The 22,097-nt window shown below is 32.7% G+C and overlaps 1 protein-coding gene across 7 annotated transcripts in view; it reads left to right on the top strand.

The window, feature by feature from the left end:
- The window catches only part of ZNF451 (zinc finger protein 451), a 106,566-nt gene that overhangs the window by 68,491 nt on the left and 15,978 nt on the right, over positions 1-22,097 (top strand). For 6 of the 7 annotated variants that reach the window (XM_031964695.1, XM_031964697.1, XM_031964696.1 and 3 more), the window contains 8 exons: positions 1,014-1,164; positions 2,699-2,825; positions 5,885-6,038; positions 7,229-7,373; positions 11,386-13,013; positions 14,979-15,122; positions 17,213-17,343; positions 21,107-21,293. In XM_031964695.1, the coding sequence (XP_031820555.1) occupies positions 1,014-1,164; positions 2,699-2,825; positions 5,885-6,038; positions 7,229-7,373; positions 11,386-13,013; positions 14,979-15,122; positions 17,213-17,343; positions 21,107-21,293 (2,667 nt within the window). The remainder of the gene's footprint in view (positions 1-1,013; positions 1,165-2,698; positions 2,826-5,884; positions 6,039-7,228; positions 7,374-11,385; positions 13,014-14,978; positions 15,123-17,212; positions 17,344-21,106; positions 21,294-22,097) is intronic. The other variant, XM_031964698.1, reaches the window with a different exon arrangement.

Genomic DNA, 22,097 nt, shown 5'->3' with positions numbered 1-22,097 from the left:
ATGAAACCAAATAGAATAGGGAGAAATAGGGAAATAGACTTTTTCTTCCTTTGGCTCTCATGAAGTTTAGCCCTCTGATCATAGATGTAGTAGTGGAAAAGACACCAAAGGCCATCATCTAGTCCAAACCCTTTCATTTTCCAGATGAAGAAACCTTTTGAAATTTAGGGAGGTTTTGTAATTTGTCTGATCACACAGGTGATATGTATTATCCAAGGCTAGATTTGAACTTAGGGTTCATTTGACCCTTGGGGTCAGAGCTAATGCTTTTCTACTGTACACTGACAATGCAAATTTTTATGTATCCAGTTGTGGAAGAATATTGATCTTCTCAGGAGCTTAATTTGATAGTTTTGGAATGCAGGTTTTTTGAGTGGGGCTGGCATAATTCTCTAAAAGTAAATTTCTTAGAGAATTGTCTATATTGTAAAAGTTTTTTGGAAAGTTGTACTATGAAGATTTATTTTTTTCCTTGAAAAACCTAGGCCTTCTAAAAGAGCCAAACCTTGTAAACTTGCTAATACTAAATACTTAATTTGTTAACAGGAAAACAGTAGGAGAGATAAAAAAAAAATCTTTTACTAGCAATTTTTTTGAAAAGTTATAGAGATAAGAGATCTATTTGTATGTGTCTTATATTTGTGCTTGTTCCCCTCTAAACTTTAAGGGATGGTCTCATGGAACACATTTTTCAAAATCCTAACTTTTTAGATTTTAAATGTTGCATGAAACTGTAAGGCATTTTTGTTAATAAAATTTATAATTCTGCAGAACATCTCAGATAAATTTTAGTAGAAAGTGTCATTTTTTTGAAGCTAGTAAAACTGTTTCTTCCTTTAAATAAGGAAATGAATCTGCTCTGTTTGCTACCAGAAAAAAAATTTTTCTATTATGTATAAAGTTTTGTGCACAGTATAGAAATGACTTTTTTTTTTCCATATAAATTGAGTAATTGCTAAAATAGATGGAGGCATCTGAATTTTATACATCTATATCTTGTTTTTTCATTGCAGGACTCAAAACAGGCACAATTAATTCTGGAAGAAGAGGTCCAATTCGAAAAGCAGACCAAATGCCGATGTCCAGCAAACCTATTTCATGCCCCATAATGTATTGTAACAAAGAGTTTGACAATGGGCACCTTCTCTTAGGTCATTTGAAAAGGTCAGCATCTTGTTTCTTAGCATTCAGAATAAATATACAAGTAATAGTGTTACATTGGGTTTTTGTTGTTGTCATATTAGTTTTCTAATACAAATTTGAAAGGGTAATCAGTATTTTTATTTTTATGTGTTTGTGGTTTTAAATCTTTATTTTCAAATATTTAGATAATTTGATAAATTCATAGCTGAGTTTTTTTTTTTTATAATGATATTGAAAACTTGCCCAAATTTTGCATTTTTAATTCAGGGATAACTTTTTTAAAAAGAGTTTTAAAATTATCTGGTTTTAAAAACCCTCTTTGAGTTTTTATCCTTTTTATCAAGAACCAAATCAAGGATATTTTTGACACAATAAAAAAATTCCTGGAAAAAAAGCTATAAAAAACTTACATATTTCAAGCCCAGTTTTCTCAGTGGTTTCAATGTGAGTTGACTTTGAGGTATAGAGGAACTTAAATAGAAGGATTTATTGACTGAAAGACTTTCTAACTACAATACTGCCAAAGATGTGGTCTTTATAAGAGTCATTGTTATTTGCTACCATTACACAGGACATAAATATTCTCCTTGTTAGACATTAGTTTATTAAGATAGGCTGCTGAAAGTGCTGTGCCCCTAGATAGTGGCCAAGTAAATTCTGGAGATTATGTACGTGCTACGTTCTCTGCCTCTACTTCCCTCTTTTGATTTCTCCAGATGTCTTGAAGACTCAAAGAGTTATAGCAATGCAGACTTGTTCTAAGTATTGACAAAACCCAAGTCCTTTACTTTCAGAATAGGAATTTCACATCTAGAGCTTGCTCTTTAGGAGGAAACTGGCAAATGATGAATCGGAACTATTATATGCTAGTATCTCACTGTATACTCGAACTGCTTTGATAAAAACTAGAGAACTCTGGAGAGAATTAAGGAATTATCTATTTATTTATATTTAGTCAGTATATACCAAGTAGTCTATTAATCTTCTGTTTTATAGGAATGAAATTCAATATTAATGGCCCTCCAGATTCTGTATAAAAAGCTATAACAACCCTTAGATGCTACATTCCTCTGATCTTGATAAAGAATTGGAAGGCTAATCTACCATTTTGAATATTAATTTGATGTTGAACTTTAGTTTAAATAATATTGAGTAAAAAAGTCATTTTATAACTGGCATATAGCTTTTATAGAATTCCTTGTATTTCCTAATTTATATTGCATTAGATTAGACAACTTCTTTTGGGAGCTCTCAAATATCACTACTTATGAAAAAGCTTTCCTGATCTCCACCAGTCTCATTTTTAATATATTGCTTGTGAAATTTCAATTTCAAAATAAAATTATATTTACTTTGCATTTGTTTATATTGACTTGATTTTTGTATATTTCCCTTTATACTTAAAAGGTAAGATTTTTGAGGGCAAATATTTCATTTTATAGTTATAAAAATATCCCTATCTTTAGTACAGGCAGATGCCATAATGGGTATTTAATAAATCTTTCTTGAATGATTGTGAAACTTAAACTTGATACAGATCTCCGTTACTTTGCAGGTTTGATCATTCTCCATGTGATCCAACAATTACACTGCATGGACCCCTCACCAATTCCTTTGCATGTGTAATATGTTATAAAAAATTTGCTACCCAACAGCAATATAGTGATCACCTTTTTGCTAAGGTAAGAATCTTTATAAGGGATGTAGAGCACATGTTTTATTTTTTGTGGAATTTATCAAAGTGAGTATATTTCTCCATAACTCTTAATTTTTCATTTTAAAAAAATCTAAAATATACTTCAGACAACAAAAAATTGTGAGGAAGATTATGGATAGTAGTAATGAGCAGGAATTTAGGAATAGAGCATTACCATAGTCAGTTTGCAAGGGAGGTTAAATATATTTTCTAAGTTGAAAGTGAGGTTGAAGCAGAACTGGGACAGTCCAGATCTCAGGCCTCTTGACTCTATAGAGTCTTGGATTCATTTCACAGTAAATCTAATGTTCTCTAACTTCATCATATCATGCATACTTTGCAACTTAATGGGTCATGTTAGAAGAATGTTCTGAACCTTTTATTTAGGTTGTTCTGAGAAAGGACTAAATTGTATCTTATTTATGTGGCATTGGGATATAATTTGACTTTGTTTTAATGACATGTATAACAATAATGATGCTTTTTAATCACACTTGAAACTTTTGAAATGATAAAAATTGAAATGATGTGATAATTTATCACATCATATAGTAGGTAGGTTTTTTAATTTCTACCCAATACTTGGTGATACATGTGAATAATTTTAGAAAGTGGTAGCTGTTGTTGTGGCTTCAGGATATTATGATTGGAAGTTTCCTTCTCAAGAAGAGAAGTTCATTAAATTTTTTAGTTTTTATTAGCTTCTTCAAAACCTTTTTAAAACAAATATGAAGTGTTGTGCCTTTGTCTCATCAGATAAATAACAACAATAAGGCTAGCAAATGAAGAGAATTTAGAATTTGGTTCGTGGAGTATATATTATGTACACATCTTATAACACCTCATGGATCAGATTTCATCAAACTAGATCTGTTGAGTTATTCTTGTGAGCATTAGAAAACCACGGTAGATATAAAGAAGCATATCTGACCATCGTGGATACAAAAGTATAAGCATATCTTACCAAGCATACATTGGTTCCCTGAAAAAATAACTATTATTATGAGATCTTTATGGTCCGTGACATGCCCTTTCCTACTTATTTTACCTTTAAAAGTTTTTTTCCACCCACTATGTGTTATCTTAGTCTCTTTCCCTGGCTCTGGGCCTCTTGTTTTCTTATGTAATGAAGACGGTTGGAGTAGTTCTCCAGAACTCTTTCCAGTTCTAGTCTACATTCTATTATGAATATTTAGGATGAGAAGACAGTTTTGGGGGATGGGGAGAAATGACAAGTATAAAATTTATCAAATTAGTACTTAGTACTTTTTACTGCTTTACTTGGGATATTTTTGCTTTTATTAGGATTACTGCTTTAAAAAATTTCTTCTGTAAAGCTAAATCTAATATTTCAGATAGTTATCCTTTCTCATTGATTTTACTTTATAAATGTAACTCTCAAACCTTGTCCTATAAAGGGCCCTGTTCATCAAGGCTCAGATCATAAAGCTTTCCTTTAATCACTCCTCAGAAAGTAAGCTCCCACCTTAAATTTTTCTAGAGCACTTTTCTTAGTCTCTTTAACCTTCTCAATCTCTTGACTTCATTAATCATTTCTGCATATATATCTTAGATCTGCCTCTCATTAAATTATAATAAACTCCTTGGAAGGAGCAACTTAGCATATGGCATCTTGTATACAATATGTACTTAATGTTTGTCAAATCCTCCAAAATGGAAGACCTTTTATAAAATATTAGGAAACAGAATAATTCAATTATTCAGAGCAAAATGCTGAGAATAAAGAGAATTTATTTCTCTCTTGCTATAGACAACCCATAGCAATGGCAACAATAGGCTATTCTTAGTGCCTCCAGTCTTGAGCTAATTAAAAAAGATTGAAAGGCAGGAGATAAGGTAAATAGACATTCTAACTGAAAAAAGCTGTCCAAATGATCTAAGACCCTAAGCCTATAGGGATGTCTTTCTTATCTGTTTGGAATAAGCTCACTCTCTTTCAGGCTGACAAGAGTCCACAGATGCAAAATTAATTTAATGTTTGAGAAGTGAATTCCAGAAAATCTTCTAGTGACCTCTTTTGGCTAATAAAGCAACTATAAATAGATGTAACTTTAGGTCTGAATTTTCCTTAGTGTCAGTGGGAAGTTTTTTTAAATTAACTTCCTTTAAAAGTTTAAACTAATTTCACTTTACTAAATTAGAAACCGTATGAACACATGTGGTAGCAAAGTGAATTTTTGGGGTCAGGATTCCCTAATGATCTCTTCATTTTCTCTAATCAAAACTATACTCAGTAATGTTAAAAGTGCAATTCTACCCATGTTATTGTCCTGCTCCGGAAGTTAGTGTATCAAGAATAAAATGCTAACTACTATGACTTTTCAAGTGTCCTTCATAACTTGGATTTAAGCTTACTTTTCTACAAATAATTATTTTGCATTACTCTCCCTTCACAAATTCTTATCCCAGCCAAATTTTTGCTGTTACTTATTCACTACAGTTCCATTTCCCATTTCTATGGTGTGTTTTTGGTGGGGGGTTTTTTATACACAAGCTTTTTTTACACAATATTTGAAACCTAATTCTAGAGTTGGAAAGAATTTTACAATACTGTATTAACCCTCTTCTTTTTATAAATGAGAAAACTGAGACCAAGAAAACTAAAGAAAGAGACTTAAAAGATCATGCATCAAAAAATTTAATAACACTTGTGAGAGTACTATTGTAATTGTTACTTCATGTCACTTCAAGGTTGAAAATTTTGTGAAGCAATTGATAAACTGCACATTGGCATATTTAATATGCCTGTAAGTAAATTGACCAAGTAACTAATGAAGATGCTGCTATGTGGTACTAACACAATATGGTAATATATTGCTAAATTTGGGGGGTTTGTTTCAGATTAAATCAGACTATATAAATGAAAATTTCTCTAATATTTATATATACTTATAGAATATACATTATAAATCATAAAACCTGGAAAAAACTAATGCAAATAATTTTATGCAATTCTTTTAACTATTAAATCCTTGAACTTGACAACTTAGTTGCATATCTATAAACTATTTTGTCTTATTTTAGGCAGCTGCAGCTGATGGACATAAAGCCAATCTTCTTCCTCAGCTTATTCAGTGCTTTGCATGTCCAAATTGCTTCCTTCTTTTTAGCAACAAGGATGAATGTTTGCGGCATATGTCTGGAAAAAATCATTTCCTTCAGAGTTTTAAACTGGGTGGTATGTTTATGTTCTTTTTCCAATACTTAATTTAGTTCAGCAAGCTTCTTTTGAGAGAGTAGTATGTACAAAGGAACTGTGGGCAGGTTAGGGGAAGGGGGAGCAGAATCAAAAGAGATTGTAAAAAATTTTAAAAACAAACTCAGTGATGTTAGAGCTGGAAGGTATGCTAAATATAAACTAGTCCAACCCTTCCTCCTACCCTCCATACCCTTTTCTCCCTTCCCTTCTCTCCCTCTGGCCAATTTTACAAATTAGGAAACTGAACCTCAGAAAGGGAAATCTCACTGTATAGCTGTTGTTGCATAGCTGCTATTTTTATGTATCATACAGAAGCATATATTTTCTTGTTTAGATAAGAGCCAGACTCAGATTGCACTCGTAGAGCAACCAGATAGTCAGGTATATTTACGGAAATAATTTTATTATCAAGACTCTGAGGGTTTGATCTTATACCCATGGTGTCATGGTCACATGAGATGAGCTTGGTGTATAGTATTTGAAGTTTGGTACTCTTATTGGATTGGTCTTTTTAAAAAATTTTCATGTGCAATCTCATCTTTTGCATTCTCAATCTTCAATCAATTGCATTGCAATCTCAATCTTCAGTCATCTTTCACAAGACCATTTTATTTCATGAATCTTCTTAGAATAACTTCCAATTCGGAAGAGAATTGAATCCAAGTAGTCAGGTATATTTTTCCACTCTTTAAGGAAATATTTTTATCATCGAGACTCAGAGACTTTGACTTAACACCCAGGGTCACATGAGATGAGCTTTTTGTACTAAGTTTGGGACTCAACTATTATTAAATTGGTCTTTTTTAAAAAGTCTTTCCCAAGACCATTTTGTTTACGAGTCTTCTTAGATAACCTCGTTCAGAAGAGAATTTATCACCTATTAAACACTATATGCAACATTTTGAGAACTCTGAAAATTAGGAAAACTTCATTTTTCAGTGGTTAAAATTCTTAGGAATAGAAAAAAAAAACCTGTCTCTATTTTTGGATATTTAGTACTTGAACTTAGGTTATTTTTTCAGTGAAATGCCTCAGATTCCTATAAAATCAACATTTCTTCCCAGATAGGTTGAAAAGTGATGTCTTTTAAAATAGCATTAGTTTTATATTGTGTATGAGTTGAGGGTTTGTGAAGATATTTGTAATTTATTTTGTCCATTTTCCTCCAGATGACAAGGAAATAAGTCCTATACCGTTTCCATCTTTTGCAAAGAAACTTTTGATATCTCTCTGTAAAGAAGTCCCCTTTCAAGTGAAATGCATGGCCTGCCACAAAACATTACGTTCTCACATGGATCTCACAGCCCATTTCAGGTAAGTATATGATTCAAGTAATAGAATATGATTTTAACTGCCAAGTAACAGAAGTTTAACCTTACCTTTATGCTAATGAAAGATGTTTCTGAATAGAGACTTTAAAGATTAGATAACTCTGCAACTTGAGAGAAAAGTAGAGAAATTGAATATTTTTAAGTTCCTATCTATATAAAGAAGCTATTTAATTGCTATATTTCATATCTTTTAATGTATCTTACATATTTAAATTACTCTAAAAAAAAATTGAACTATAAAGTTACTAGGAGGCACTTAGGGTGGCACCCCAGTATAAAAACACTTTGAATCTGTGCTCTAAGTATATCTGAGTTTAAATTCATCCTCACATTTTACTACTTATGTGACTTTGGAAAAGTCACTTAACCTCTTAATCTCTGCTACTTAAGTTTCTTCTGTAAAATCAGGATAATAGCACTGTCTCCAACAGTGGTTATGAGGATAAAATACGAAAATACTTTTAAAGCACTAATGCTAGGTGGTATTATTATATTTGTTTCACTCTTTGCTAGATGTCATAAGGGGGTAGGAAGAAGTGTAAGACCAATTGTTCCCTTCCAAAATCTTTAAAAACATATACATATAGAAAATGAAATAGCTATATAATGGCATTATTTAAGTAGAACAGAGGCAACATTACTGTGAGGGTAACGTATCAGGAATCATTATAAATGGATGGAGTTTATCATATTTCTGGGTCTCCATTTGTCTCATCTGAAGCTAAATTAATATAACCTTTAAAATTTATTTTTGGTTTATGGAATAAAACAAGTATTTCTGTAACACAATATAATAAAAAAAAAATGAGATTGCACATGAAACTACAAATCTGTGTATGATTTGCCTTCCTTTAAAATATAATAGTTATGTATATTTCTTTACCCCCCGTCCCCACCTCATCCCAAAATGGCTACACCATTAGTCACAAATATTTGTATATTTGTAAAGTCATTCTATATGGCTATTTATCAATTCTTTCATTTTTTTCAGTAGGTAGTATTTTTTTCCCCAATCACATGTAAAGATAGTTTTAAACTTTTTTTATATAAAATTTTGGGTTTCAAATTCTCTCTATCCCTCTCCCCCTTCCTTAAGACATAAGTGATTTGATATAGGTGATACAATAGCAGGTGATAAATAAAAAATTCTGTGTCTTAAAGATTTAAGTAGGGGCAGTTAGTTGATGCAGTGGATAGAGCACCAGCCTTGAAATTAGGAGGACCTGAGTTCAAGTCTAGCCTCAGACACTTAATATTTCCTAGCTGTGTGACCCTAGGCAAGTTACTTAACCTTAAATGCCTCAGCAAAAAAGGGGGAAAAAAAAGATTTAAATAGACTTAGAGAGCATACTTCTACCAAAAAAAACCCATGCGTTTCTTTCTTTTTTTAAAAATTTTATTATTTTTTTTTATATAACTTTTTATTGACAGAACCCATGCCAGGGTAATTTTTTACAACATTATCCCTTACACTCACTTCTGTTACGATTTTTCCCCTCCCTGCCTCCCCCCCCCTCAGATGGCAAGCAGTCCTATACGTGTTAAATAGGTTACAGTATATCCTAGATAGAATATATGTGTGCAGAACCGAACACTTCTCTTGTTGCACAGGGAGAATTGGATTCAGAAGGTATAAATAACCCGGGAAGAAAAAGAAAAATGCAGTTTACATTCATTTCCCAGTGTTCTTTCTTTGGGTATAGCTGCTTCTATCCATCATTGATCAATTGGAACTGAATTAGACCTTCTCTTTGTCAAAGAAATCCACTTCCATCAGAATACATCCTCATACAGTATCGTTGTTGAGGTATATAATGATCTCCTGGTTCTGCTCATTTCACTCAGCATCAGTTCATGTAGGTCTCCCCAATCCTCTCTGTATTCATCCTGTTGGTCATTTCTTACAGAACAATAATATTCCATAACATTCATATACCACAATTTACTCAACCATTCTCCAATTGATGGCATCCATTTTCCAGTTTCTAGCCACTACAAACAGGGTTGCCACAAACATTTTGGCACATACAGATCCCTTTCCCTTCTTTAGTATCTCTTTGGGGTATAAGCCCAGTAGAAACACTGCTGGATCAAAGGGTATGCACAGTTTGATAACTTTATGAGCAGAGTTCCAAACTGCTCTCCAGAATGGCTGGATGTGTTCACAATTCCGCCAACAATGTATCAGTGTCCCTGTTTTTCCCACATCCCCTCCAACATTCATCATTATCTTTTTCTGTCATCTTAACCAATCTGACAGGTGTGTAGTGGTATCAGAGTTGTCTTAATTTGCATTTCTCTGATTAATAATGATTTGGAGCATATTTTCATATGGTTACAAATAGTTTCAATTTCTTCGTCTGAACATTGTCTGTTCATATCCTTTGACCATTTATCAATTGGAGAATGGCTTGATTTCAACACACACATTTCTTGAAATTTATTATAGTAAGTTTTAATGTAGCTGTTTATGCAGAGCATCCCTATCTGTACGGAGTCACAGAGACACTGAAACTAAAAGAATTTTTTTTTTTTAAGCAAAAATGTAGTGGTGGGGAGAAAGAGAAAATGGATTTATTTAACAGAGTCTCCATTCTGGTTTTGCTTCAGAAGTAGGATATTTGGCTAGAACTAGCCAGAGTAATAACTGAAGACTGGAAAACAAAACTTTTGAAGGATTAAAATAATATAGATTATTCTACCTAGAGAAAAGAAAACTGAATTGAAACTTTCCAAGAAACTTCTCTAGGTATATGTAATAAGGGTTATTTAATGTGATATATTATTACCAAATGCAGAAGATAGAGATCAAAAGTTGTTTTATTTCTTAGATAAATGGGCCTTAAAAACCATAAATTAATTGGGTTATTTGTTAGGATGATTCATAGGGTCATGGTACCTTAGACAAAGCTTTAGAGATAGGATGAGTTCTTCACTGTTGCTGGGTTTATAAAGTTAGACTTTTGATGATCTTTCCAAGGTTACTCTCAATCCAATTATTATATATTTATTGTGAGATTACAAAGAAATCACTCCCTGACCAATGAACAATATTTTAATGAGATAATATGAAATGGGAACATATTTTTTCCAAAGCTTTTGTGATATTTTTAACTCAGCAAAGTTGAAAAGAAATTGTTTCATTGTTATATTCTGAATAATAAACTAATATACTCCAGATAATCCACTATACACTGATAAAAATCACAATGCTTTAATTTTCCCCCCATAAACCATAATATTTATTTTCCCCATGTCAGACTTACAGAGATGAAATTAACTCCTAAAATTTCTGCCAATTTATATTTATATTCTCAGAAATTTTTGCCATATTTGAAAAACATAGTAATTTTTATTTTCTTTTTTCATTATAGTTTTTCCCAATATTTTTCCTTCTCCCTTTTCAAGAGGGCTATTTCAGATAAGGTTTTAAAGACAAGAAAATGAAGTGGGACTTAAAATCATAGTTCATTAGTATGTTGAATAAGTTTGAATGTATGACTTGTACCATATTTGTATGGTACTTCCACTTCTACAAATAAATGAGGTGGTAGGAATATGTTTTCACATCTCTTCTTTGAGCCATACTTATAGAAATACTGGTTTAATTACATTTTGGGAAGTTGATTTTTACTTCATGGTTAAAATCCAAATCAAAAATTCACATAGTAAGCATTTACTCTTTTCTTCAAGAATAATTTTTATACCTGTAAGACACATATAGGGAGTATTTGATACTACTTACAGTTCTCTAATATGTGTCAATCATCTTCATTATCTTTGCCCTCTTCCATAGAAATTGTAAGCAGGCAATATGTAAGTATTTTGAGGTGTTTACATAATGTCATTATTCATTACCATTATTTAAAAGTATTTGTGTTTTTGTTTTTGTTATCTTGCACTGTGCCAAGTGCTATATGAAACTTGTGTAATTACAGAATTTAAATATGTAAATTAAATACATAAAGATATTTTATCTTTTATGTCTAATTCAGAGTCCACTGTCGAAATGCTGGTCCTGTAGCAGTAGCTGAGAAGAGTGTCTCCCAGGTTGCAGAGAGATTTAAAGCAAGAGGTTATTGTCAAAATTGCAATGAACTCTTTGTGGATGAGAGCAGTACCAATAATCACAAACAGAATTCAGGACACAAAGTCCGAGTCATTGCCTCAATGGAAGAGTCCATCTTGATGTATTGTCACATCAATGGAGGCAACAAACCTCCCTCTGATTTGCGCCTCCTGCTAGAGCATTCAAAATTTTCATCACTTAAAAGGACACTATCCAGTAAAGATTCAAGGACACAGGCAGGCAGCAGTACTCCAAAAAAGAAGAAAAATTTGGAGGATCAAAGCAGTGAAAGTGTAGTACATACAAAACAAAAGTCAGTCTGGTTTTGTGAGTGCCAACAAAAGTTCCTAAGTGAAGATGCAGCAGAAAAGCATGTATTCTCGGCAAATACAATGTGTCATAAATGTGTAGTCTGTGGGAAAGTGTCTGAAGATGCAGGTGTTATGCGTTTGCACATGAGCCGATTTCATGGAGGGGCACATTTAAATAACTTTCTCTTCTGGTGTCGGACATGCAAAAAGGAATTACGGAGAAAAGAGACTATTATGGCTCATGTGACTGAATATCATCGTGGACACACTTATTTTTATGAGCAAGATGCTGAAGAAGAGGAATCTTTGCCATCCTCTTCTAAGGCATTGATGAGTAGCCCTACTAACAGGAGTAGTCTTACAGCTAGTATGCCTGTTCTTCAGTCCCCTTCAAAAAGTCCTCCAAAAAGCCCTCCACGAGGGAAATGGCAGTGCCGAATTTGTGAAGATATGTTTGATTCCCAGGAAAGTGTTAAACATCATTGTATGTGCTTAACAAGTCATCAGTTTCATAGGTACAGTTGTGACCATTGCAAAAAATCCTTTCACAAGATAGAGACATTATATCGACACTGCCAAGACCAGCATGAAAATGATATCAAAATTAAATATTTCTGTGGGCTCTGTGATCTGACTTTTGACGTGGAGGAAGCATTTTTGAGTCACTATAAGGATGTCCACAGCATAGACTATGTCTTTGTATCAGAAAAGCCTGAAACTTCAATTAAAAATGAGGATGACTTCCCAGTGTTGGAGAAAAGTAACTTGTTAACATGTGGCTGCCGGGAGAGTTATATCTGCAAAACAAATAGGAAGGAAGATCACAGTAGATGTCTACAGATCTTGCTTGACAAAGGTAATCTGTGGTTTCGCTGCTGTTGGTGTTCAGCAACAGCACAGAATGTAGCAGACATGAATGCCCATGTTCTTAAACGTCACAAGGGAGAGAGAGATTATAAAGAAGAGCAGTTCTTTGTGAAGTGCGCCGTCTGCAGCAAAAATTTTCACGATGCTGAGAGTGCTCAGCAACATTTTCACACAAAACATTGCTTCTTACAAAAACCCAACATAGCTCACTTTGGACCAGAAAAATTAAACCCATTCAAGTTTACTGCCAGTGGTGCACGTGTAGACAGAAAACTGAAACATCCCATAAGCTATCCAAAAATTTCAGAATCTCCTTCAAATAGACTACTAAACATGGATTCAGGAGCTAAGAATGACATAGGCTGTCAGAAGATAGGTATGACCTTAAAATTACGATTTAATGTCTGTGCAAATTTCATACAATTTTGTTAGAAACTTAACATATATATATATAGCATAGTTAGTATGTCTCCAATAAGATAGTATAATACATGGTTCAACTGAATTATATAATAAGGTCTATAATATAGTAACAAACTTAGACATAATCTGTTTTAAAAACCAGAAATGTGAGAGAAAAATTAAAACTTACAGTTAATAGATCATCCTAGGGTATAATAATTGGAGTTCTCTCAGTTTAAAGATGTAAATCTGCTATGTACTCATTTTCCTTAGTCAAACTTCAAATTTAAGGGACTTTTACTGCTAGTTTTTAAGAGTAAAATATTATCATATAGCATTTTCTACTTGCCAATATTGGCATGATTTTTATAAGGCACAGGAAATTTTTCAATAAGTCAGTTAGGAATTTTTGTCCATGTTTTTATAGAATTTAAAAGTTCTTTTGCTGGATGTTACTGTTGTCATTTTTGACAACCCTACAAGCTCCTTTGAAAATTAAGTCAGTTGGGACAGCTAGATGGCGCCAGTGGATAGACCACCAGCCCTTGGGAATCAGGAGAATGAGCCAATTTGTTGAAAAACCTTTTACTAATGTTTTTGGAGTTCAATTTTTAGCTATAAAAAATGCTTAGTCATTTTTAAAAGTATAAGTACTCTTATTGTAATCTGGAGAGTATTTTCCATTATGTTTAATGTTGAAGAAAAATTGCATATTAAAAAAATAACAGCTCATGGTATTTAAAATGATAGCAAGGAATGAACATAAATGTTTTGTGATCCCATTGATGAAACATTCAATGGATTCATAGAATTAGAGTATAAAACAAAATTAAAATTGCCTTTTGAGATTCCATACTTGAAATATTTCACAAAAATATCTGTTAGAAAAGATTACGCAGAAAAGGTTGGGAGTCAGAGTTTGTTTTTCTAGCTAAATGACTTGTGTTAGTATATTTGAGTATAACATTTATAAAATTAGGGAAGAACTTAGCCGATAAAAAATTTGTCTATTGTTCTGAATTTAATACCATTTACTTAATGTGATTTTAAAATGATAAATATTCCAGAAGGACTAACATGGGTTCATTTCTTCACATACTACCCATATTTTGGTGGATAATATTTGACCATAGCAAGAACACATAAACACATATTCCCAGGAAAAGTTAGTCATAAAAGATTAGTGGATATACTTTTTGGCCTTAGATCTGTTGCATAATATACATACATATATGTACGTGTGTGTGTGTGTGTGTGTGTGTGTGTTCATACAACTCATAATTTGAACCTCATATAGAATTGCTGTTCAGTCCTTTCTGTAAGCATCTTCTATTTCATTTCCACCCACTTTACCACTTTTTCTACCCCTTGAAAATTAGAATTTTGTCTTTTTAATTTTCCTCCATTCATTTATAAATAATTTTCAGATTTTAGATTTAAAATTACAAGAGATCTTAGAAGGCACCTCAAGGACTTCTCATTTTACAGATAAAACCCCAAAATAAATAATGGTTGACAGAATTTAAAGCAAAGTCCTTTGACTTCAAATGTAGTGTATCTTTCCATTACACTACCATTCACCATTCCTCTTAACTGATTTAATAATGTTGTTTTACAAGAGGCATTTAACTCTGAAAGTTTTTTAGCAAGAATAAAAGCCCTGAAATCTTAAGAGAAGGGAAAGGGGGAAAATGAGGATGGAATTAAAAAATTAAACTTATAAAATAATACATAATTGTTTGAAATCAGTTTCTGACTTGGTATCTTAACCCATGCTACATATCTAAGAATTTAATTACCATTATTTTGTTGTACCATATACAGGACCTTTTTCAACTATATTAAGGAAAGGGGGGAAAAGTATTTTTTGGTCTTAATTTGCTAAGGTTTTGTATAGAGAAATTCTGATAATGACTATGTTCGTGTGTTTTCTTTGCAGATGAAGGAGATGTTGAACTACCAGATTTGGACTACTTGCGAACCATGACTCATATAGTCTTTGTGGATTTTGATAACTGGTCAAACTTTTTTGGTCATCTACCAGGATTCCTTAATCAGGGAACCTTTGTTTGGGGATTTCAAGGTAAAGTTAATAATGAAAGTTGGATGTATCCTCCTTGCTTAAAATAAAATGTGGCCTATCCAAATGGAACTGCTTTTTGAATCTTCCTGTAATGGAATTTGGCTAGAGGATTGAAAAATGCATTGTATAATGATTATTTCTTTCATTTCACATTGGAATCCCCAATTTCTAGATTATTTTTGTAATGTTAACTTTGTGTTCACTAATTATATAAATCTGTGAAATTTCCTTAAAGTATTGAAAAATAATAATGCTTTCCAATGTTAAAGATTTGATTTAGAATAAGGCTTTCTTACACTTTTTTCCATGACCCCAATTTGCCCAAGAAATTTTTATGTGCATAGGTATATAAATCAAACATTTTTACTTATTATAAATCATAATCTTACAATCCTTATATTTAAGAGATCCCATAAAAGGTTGTGAAATGTGTCTTAAAGTCTTAAACTAGAATTTAACAAAAAAAAAATTAGTAATGCTCTCAAAAAATCTTAGGAATATTAATTTAGAAAATATAATATGACAACAGGAACTAAACCTTTATTAGTTAATAGTAAAATTCTCAGCATTTCCAGAGACACTTGGATTTCTTTATAAATACAGCTGGATTTATAAAGTACATTAATTTTTTATAGAGATTACAATTAGTAAGAACTCAAAGATTATGGATTGGGAGAAAACAAAGAATTGAAGCACCTTGACTTCTTGTTACAAACCATGTGAATAGTGAATTTTCCTAGCAGGAACCTGAAAGCTCTTGAGAAATTTGAGCACAAATTTTCCTAGGATCATCTTTCTTCTTCACACCCTACCTCATCTGTTATGGCCATTGGCCACTACTGTTGTGTATAAGTACATTCTTATGTAAAGCCCTTTGAGGCAAGCAAGAAGAGATTGGTCACTACATTGATAAAGCTGAAAGATTGTGTGATTCACTGAATTAGAGAAGCCAGGACTAGAATTTAAGTCTTAAGACTCTTTGAGTCCAGTGCTACAATGTTGATATAATGAAATGTGTGATGTGGAAGTCAAATCTTGGCTCTCCTGTTTACCAAACTATCTCGAATTGGGCAAATCACTTAATCCCTCCTACCCTCAGTTTTCTTATCTATAAAGGAAAGTGTTGAAGTAACTCGCTCACAGATCCCTTTCAACTCCAAAGTTATGCTCCTCTGGTCCCTTCTGATACATTGAAAGAGTTTTTTTCAGAATAGCAGATATAAATTGTTAATTTTGCCAATGTTTCAAAGTTAATAGTATTTTACTTACTTTTTAAGATTGCAGTTATGGCAATTATTATTTTTGTGTATATTCTATAAGAACATTTTGATAAAGAATTATTAAAATTTCTTGGTTTTCATTAATGGTATGGATTTTATTTAGAAGTTTATAAAGTATTATTTCCTATTTTAATTAGGATTGCATGAATAATGTACTTTGAAATTTTCTTAGTCATAAATCCCTTCAATATATGTCAAGTTTATTTTGAGAATCATTGAATATTAATAACCTTAACTATATTCAAATTTAACGATCCTAAAGTATCTTGTTGATTTTTCTTTTCTCTTCAGCTGTATTTGGGAATCTTAAGCATTTGCTTGGTTCTGGCATAACTCATAGCTCAAAATCCCATTTTATGTGTTAAGTTTTGTGTTTTGCCACAGATTAATATGTTATATTATAACATAATATAAAACTTCAGTCTAACAGGTTTCCCCTCATTCTGTTAAATATATTTCTACATCACCACTCTTGGTGTTTAGTGAATTATTTTAATGCTTACTTACTCCCCCAAAGAATTTTATGAAATTTGTTATTTTGATATTAATTGCTATTATATTTATACCAATATTGATGATAATGTGAAAGCTAAAAAAAAGAATTTTTAATTAATTTTTGTGAACTTTAAAAATTTAGCATGGAATACAATTTCTTCCACCAAAGCAACAAAATGACCATTTAATAATGAACTGATACAAGTATAATTAATTTTAATTTTTGATATTTTTTCATGTATTAAAAGGGGGAGAACTTTTCAGACATCTTTTTCCCAATTTGACTATCATTTGTTTTTAACACTGAAATTTTAGGAGGAAATACTAATTGGAAGCCTCCAGTCAACTGCAAGATCTTTAATTACCTCAATAGGATTGGATGCTTCTTCCTTCATCCACGTTGCAGTAAGAGAAAAGATGCTGCTGACTTTGCCATCTGTATGCATGTGAGTTATAGTTGGATTAAAAGTACATTTAATATCTACAGCTCACTGATTCTTTGTTGAAATATGGTTTCATTTAAATTTAAAAGAAAGCGAGGAAGTTCTCACTTTATGTAAATTTGCACTACATAAATTTGACTCTACTTAAAGAATTGCACATTCCAAAAAAAAAACTTATCTAGTTAATTTTACAATACAGTACTGTGTTCTTTCTCTTCTCCATATGCAGTTCCCCCCTCTTAGCTTGGTACTCTGTAGCTTCCCATCCCCCTTGTTAAAAACCAGACCACACCCCTCCCATTCCCCCGAGTGAAACAGAATGGTTCCACAAAGAGACCCCCCCCTACCGCCACTGGATGGAGCTTGGCCTTTCCTCTGATATCAAGAGAAGTGACTCCCCACTTTTCCTTGCTCTGCCCACCTGCTTACATGTCTGGCCCTTGTGTCTGTCTTCTTTCAAACATGTCAAGGTACTAAGTGCCTGTCCCTGGCTTCTGTAGAGCCCATCCTCTTCTGGCTATGTCTGTATCTGGTCCTCACATGTGCTTGCTTCCTACATGATCTTTCTCTCAGTTCCAACTTAGGCCCCTCCATGTGGTTGGCCCAGAATCCTTAGGTATTCTTTCTCCTGCTCTTGATTTTCTTTCCCCAATCTCCCCATGTCCTTGAACTTTTATGTACTGGTCCCTTCCCTCCATAGATATACTTGGCCACCTTCCTGACTCTTTATTTTCTTCCTTTATGTAGAGGCACTTGCAGAATGATCCACTTCCATAAAGTGAAAATCAAGGTTTTTCTCTAATTAAAAAAAGGAAAAGTCATATTTATATATTGCTTTAAGGTTTTCAAAGTCTTTAGTCCCACAGTTAACTCTGTCTGAAGTTGTCAGTCAATTTTAGGTCTTCTGTCTTTAGATTGAGCATTCTATCTGTATTAGCCATACTTTCACTAATAATTGACATTGATACAAGTGCTTGACAGCAGTTACTAAACCATCGGGTATTGGCTAAGAAATAGACTAGTTGATCAATGGAATAGGTTAGGTTCAAAAGACAAAATAGCCAATAATTTTAATAATCTAATGTTTGACAGACCCAAAGACCGCAATTTTTGGGATAAGAACTCATTGTCAGAAATGACTGGGAAAATTGGAAATTAGTATAGCAGAAACTGGCATTGACCCACACTTAACACCATACACCAAGATAAGGTCAAAATGGGCTCATGACCCAGGCATAAAGATTGAGATTATAAATAAATTGGAAGAGTTTAGGATAGTTTACCTCTCAGACCTGTGGAAGAGGAAGGAATTTATGACCAAAAAAGAACTAGAGATTAGAAAATAGAAAATTTTGATTATATCAAATTGAAAAGTTTTTGTACAAACAAAACTAATGCAGACAAGATTAGAAGGGAAACAATAAACTGGGAAAATATTTTTACAGTCAAAGATTCTGATAAAGGCCTCATTTCCAAAATATATAGAGAATTGACTCTAATTTATAAGAAATCAAGCCATTCTCCAAAAGGATATGAACAGACAATTCTCAGACGAAGAAATTAAAACTATTTCTAGCCATATGAAAATATGCTCCAAATCATTATTAATCAGAGAAATGCAAATTAAGACAACTCTGAGATACCACTACACACCTCTCAGATTGGTTAAGATGACTGAAAAAGATAGTGATGAATGTTGGAGGGGATGTGGGAAAAACAGGGACACTGATACATTGTTGGTGGAATTGTGAATATATCCAGCCATTCTGGAGAGCAATTTGGAGCTATGCTCAAAAAGTTATCAAACTGTGGATACTCTTTGACCCAGCAGTGTTACTACTGGGCTTATATCCCAAAAAGATCTCAAAAAAGGGAAGGGAACCTGTATGTGAAAGAATGTTTGTGGCAGCCCTGTTTGTAGTGGCTAGAAGTTGGAAAATGAATGGATACCCATCAAAATTGTGGTATATGATACAAGTGCTTGAAAAGTATGAGAGTTTATATACTAAGCACTAGTGAAGCTCACTTCTTTAGTTTAAAAAAAAATGTTGTTTTTCTATAAATAAAATATGTATAATATTGTATTTATTCTCCTAAGTCCTACAATTTCAAACATTTTTTTTTTAACTAAAGAAGTGAGCTTCATTAGTGTTTAGTATATAAACTCTCATACTTTTCAAGCACTTTTTTTTTTTTGTTTTGTTTTTTTGGTGAGGCAGTTGAGATTAAGTAGTGACTTACAGCTAGTGTTAGGTGTCTGAGGCCAGATTTGAACCCCCAGGTCTTCTTGAACTTAAGGACCTGTACTCTATCCATTCTGCCATCTAGCTGCCCTCCCTTCCCCCAAATCATCCTTTCTTTGACTCCATCACCAGCACCCTTTTGTACTGTCCCTTGGCTCTTTTACACCTTTTGAAAAGAATAATTTATATTAGATGTTCCCATTAGCTCGCTATTCCATCACTTTAGCGCCCCTTAAAAAAAATCTGGCTTTTCTCCATTTCCTACTTTGCGTAAACCTTTTCTTTAAAATTGCCTGTTGTCTAATCTCATGGTATCTTTTAGTACTACTTTTTCTATTTTTGTGGAATTTTACACTATTAATCATTTTTTACCCTATCCCTTAGAATAACCTTCTTCTTCCCAATTACAAACTCTAGTTGTCAATAAAACAAGTAATGTGAAATCTTATTGTAAAACCTTACCTTAAAAGCTTTATTTATTTAATACATGTCATATCACCTAGATTTTCCCTCTGTATTCCTTCTACTCTTGCCCTCCAGAAGAAATATCTTTTACCTTTAGCTTTTTTTAGATTACAGAACCAAATGAACATAAAACAAAACATGGAAACTATTTTATGTTGTATCCCCTTTTCTAGGTTTGCTCATAATTCTAGCATTTTGTCTGTTTTTTCTTCTTTGAAGGAAAAAAATATATGTAGGCATGTCCAAATATTTTCTCTTAATGCTCATCTTTTCTCACAACTTCAGTATTTTACCCTTTATGAAGGAAGTCTTCAAAACTAAAATGTCCAGCTTTAATTTCTCTCTCCAATTTTTTGCCATTTACATTTACTTAAGAGAGTGAAGAGAACAGTGTGTAATAGTGGAGATAATCCAGTATTAAAGTAAAAAATAGCTGTATTCAAGTTTTATTTCTGATGTATACCCTGATTCTGTCTACAAATAGAAGCTTTAGAGATGGTACCAGTCTACATTGGTAGGAATTCCTGGTTTCATTGATATATGTCCAGTACTTAATCCTCATCCTGGTCCAGGTGACTTAGATATCCCAAACTCATCATTTTCTCTGTGAGATGATCAGGTTTTGATTTACTTCCCTATTTATATTAGGTTCATCCTCCTTGCTCAAGATCTCAAGGTTGTTTTAGGTCCTTTCTTCCCCCTATCTCTGACAATCACCAAACCCCTCCCCCCCCCGTACCCTATTATTTGAATTGTCTTTTTTCCATACTAATTATCAACTGTGCTATATGAAGCTCTTTTTCCTTTAATAAGTTTTCACTGCCTTGCTACATGTGTTCTTTTTTTTGTATGCTCTTGTTATTTGCATATGGGTGCCTTATTTCCTTACAAGAAAATGTTTGGGTTCTTGAGACTATCTTGTCTTCATACTTTTTTATCCATCATGACTGTGTTTTTGCACATAATTGATAAGTTTTTGCTGAATGAATGTTTTATAAACTACAAATTATAACTCAGTACGTTTCTTATATTCTCAACTTTTATATTTTGATCTACAGGCTGGCCGTCTAGATGAACAACTACCTAAGCAAATTCCTTTCACTATTCTCTCAGGAGATCAAGGTTTTCTGGAGCTACAAAATCAATTTAAGAAGACTCAGAGGCCAGCTCACATCTTAAACCCTCATCACTTAGAGGGGGATATGATGTGTGCCTTATTAAATAGTATATCTGATACAACCAAAGGTACGCAGCTGCAGGTACCATACAGAATGCCAAAGAGGAGGAGACTTCATTGCTGAAAGAAACCAATAAATGGCTGTCCAAAAGGAAACTGTTTCCCTAGTTACTAAACCTCATAATCATATCTGATTTGCATCTTTTTCCCCCCTCTCATTGGCAACCATATAGAAGGATTGATTTACTGTACTTTCTTAGAGTCTGCCATGTGGTACAACATTTCATAGTTACTGTGTGATGATAGGTTGGATCCCTATGAATTCAGTCTTGTAGATATTACGAGACTTGTATATTTTATTTAAAGTTCCACTTGAAAATTATATGGAGAAAAAACAATTACAATTTTTCAAACAGTAGGTAACAAACAATATAGAAGTGTTTTACTTAGTCTTGAACTAGGCTAGAATAGTGGCCTAGCTCTATATTTTTAGGAATCATTTATATATTTATTTTTAGATCTCTGCTTTATAAGCTTGAAAGATCAGCAACCTCATCTTAATTTTTTTTTTTTAAATAGAAGACAATAAGTGAAAGTATTTTAATTATGCTACGTTACCCCTCCCCACATCATGTTTAAAGAAAAATGTCTAAGGCTAAAGATTACCTCAAAGTGTATCTAATGTTTCTTAAAAGAAATAGGAGGGAAAATAAATAGATGAAAGGGAGAATACAATATATTTGCTATTTGAATCAAGGAGTTAAATACTAAAAGCTTAAATATGTTTGTTGATTCATTTTTTTTCTAGACTAACAGTGACTTTAAGCATAATAATTTCAAAGGTTTTATTGTCCTAAGTCTGAACATAAAAA

The sequence above is a fragment of the Sarcophilus harrisii genome, chromosome 4, assembly GCF_902635505.1.
Source record: "Sarcophilus harrisii chromosome 4, mSarHar1.11, whole genome shotgun sequence".
Taxonomy (NCBI): domain Eukaryota; kingdom Metazoa; phylum Chordata; class Mammalia; order Dasyuromorphia; family Dasyuridae; genus Sarcophilus; species Sarcophilus harrisii.
The sequence above is the reverse complement of the archived record's forward strand: the minus strand, read 5'-3'. Positions and strand labels throughout refer to the sequence as shown.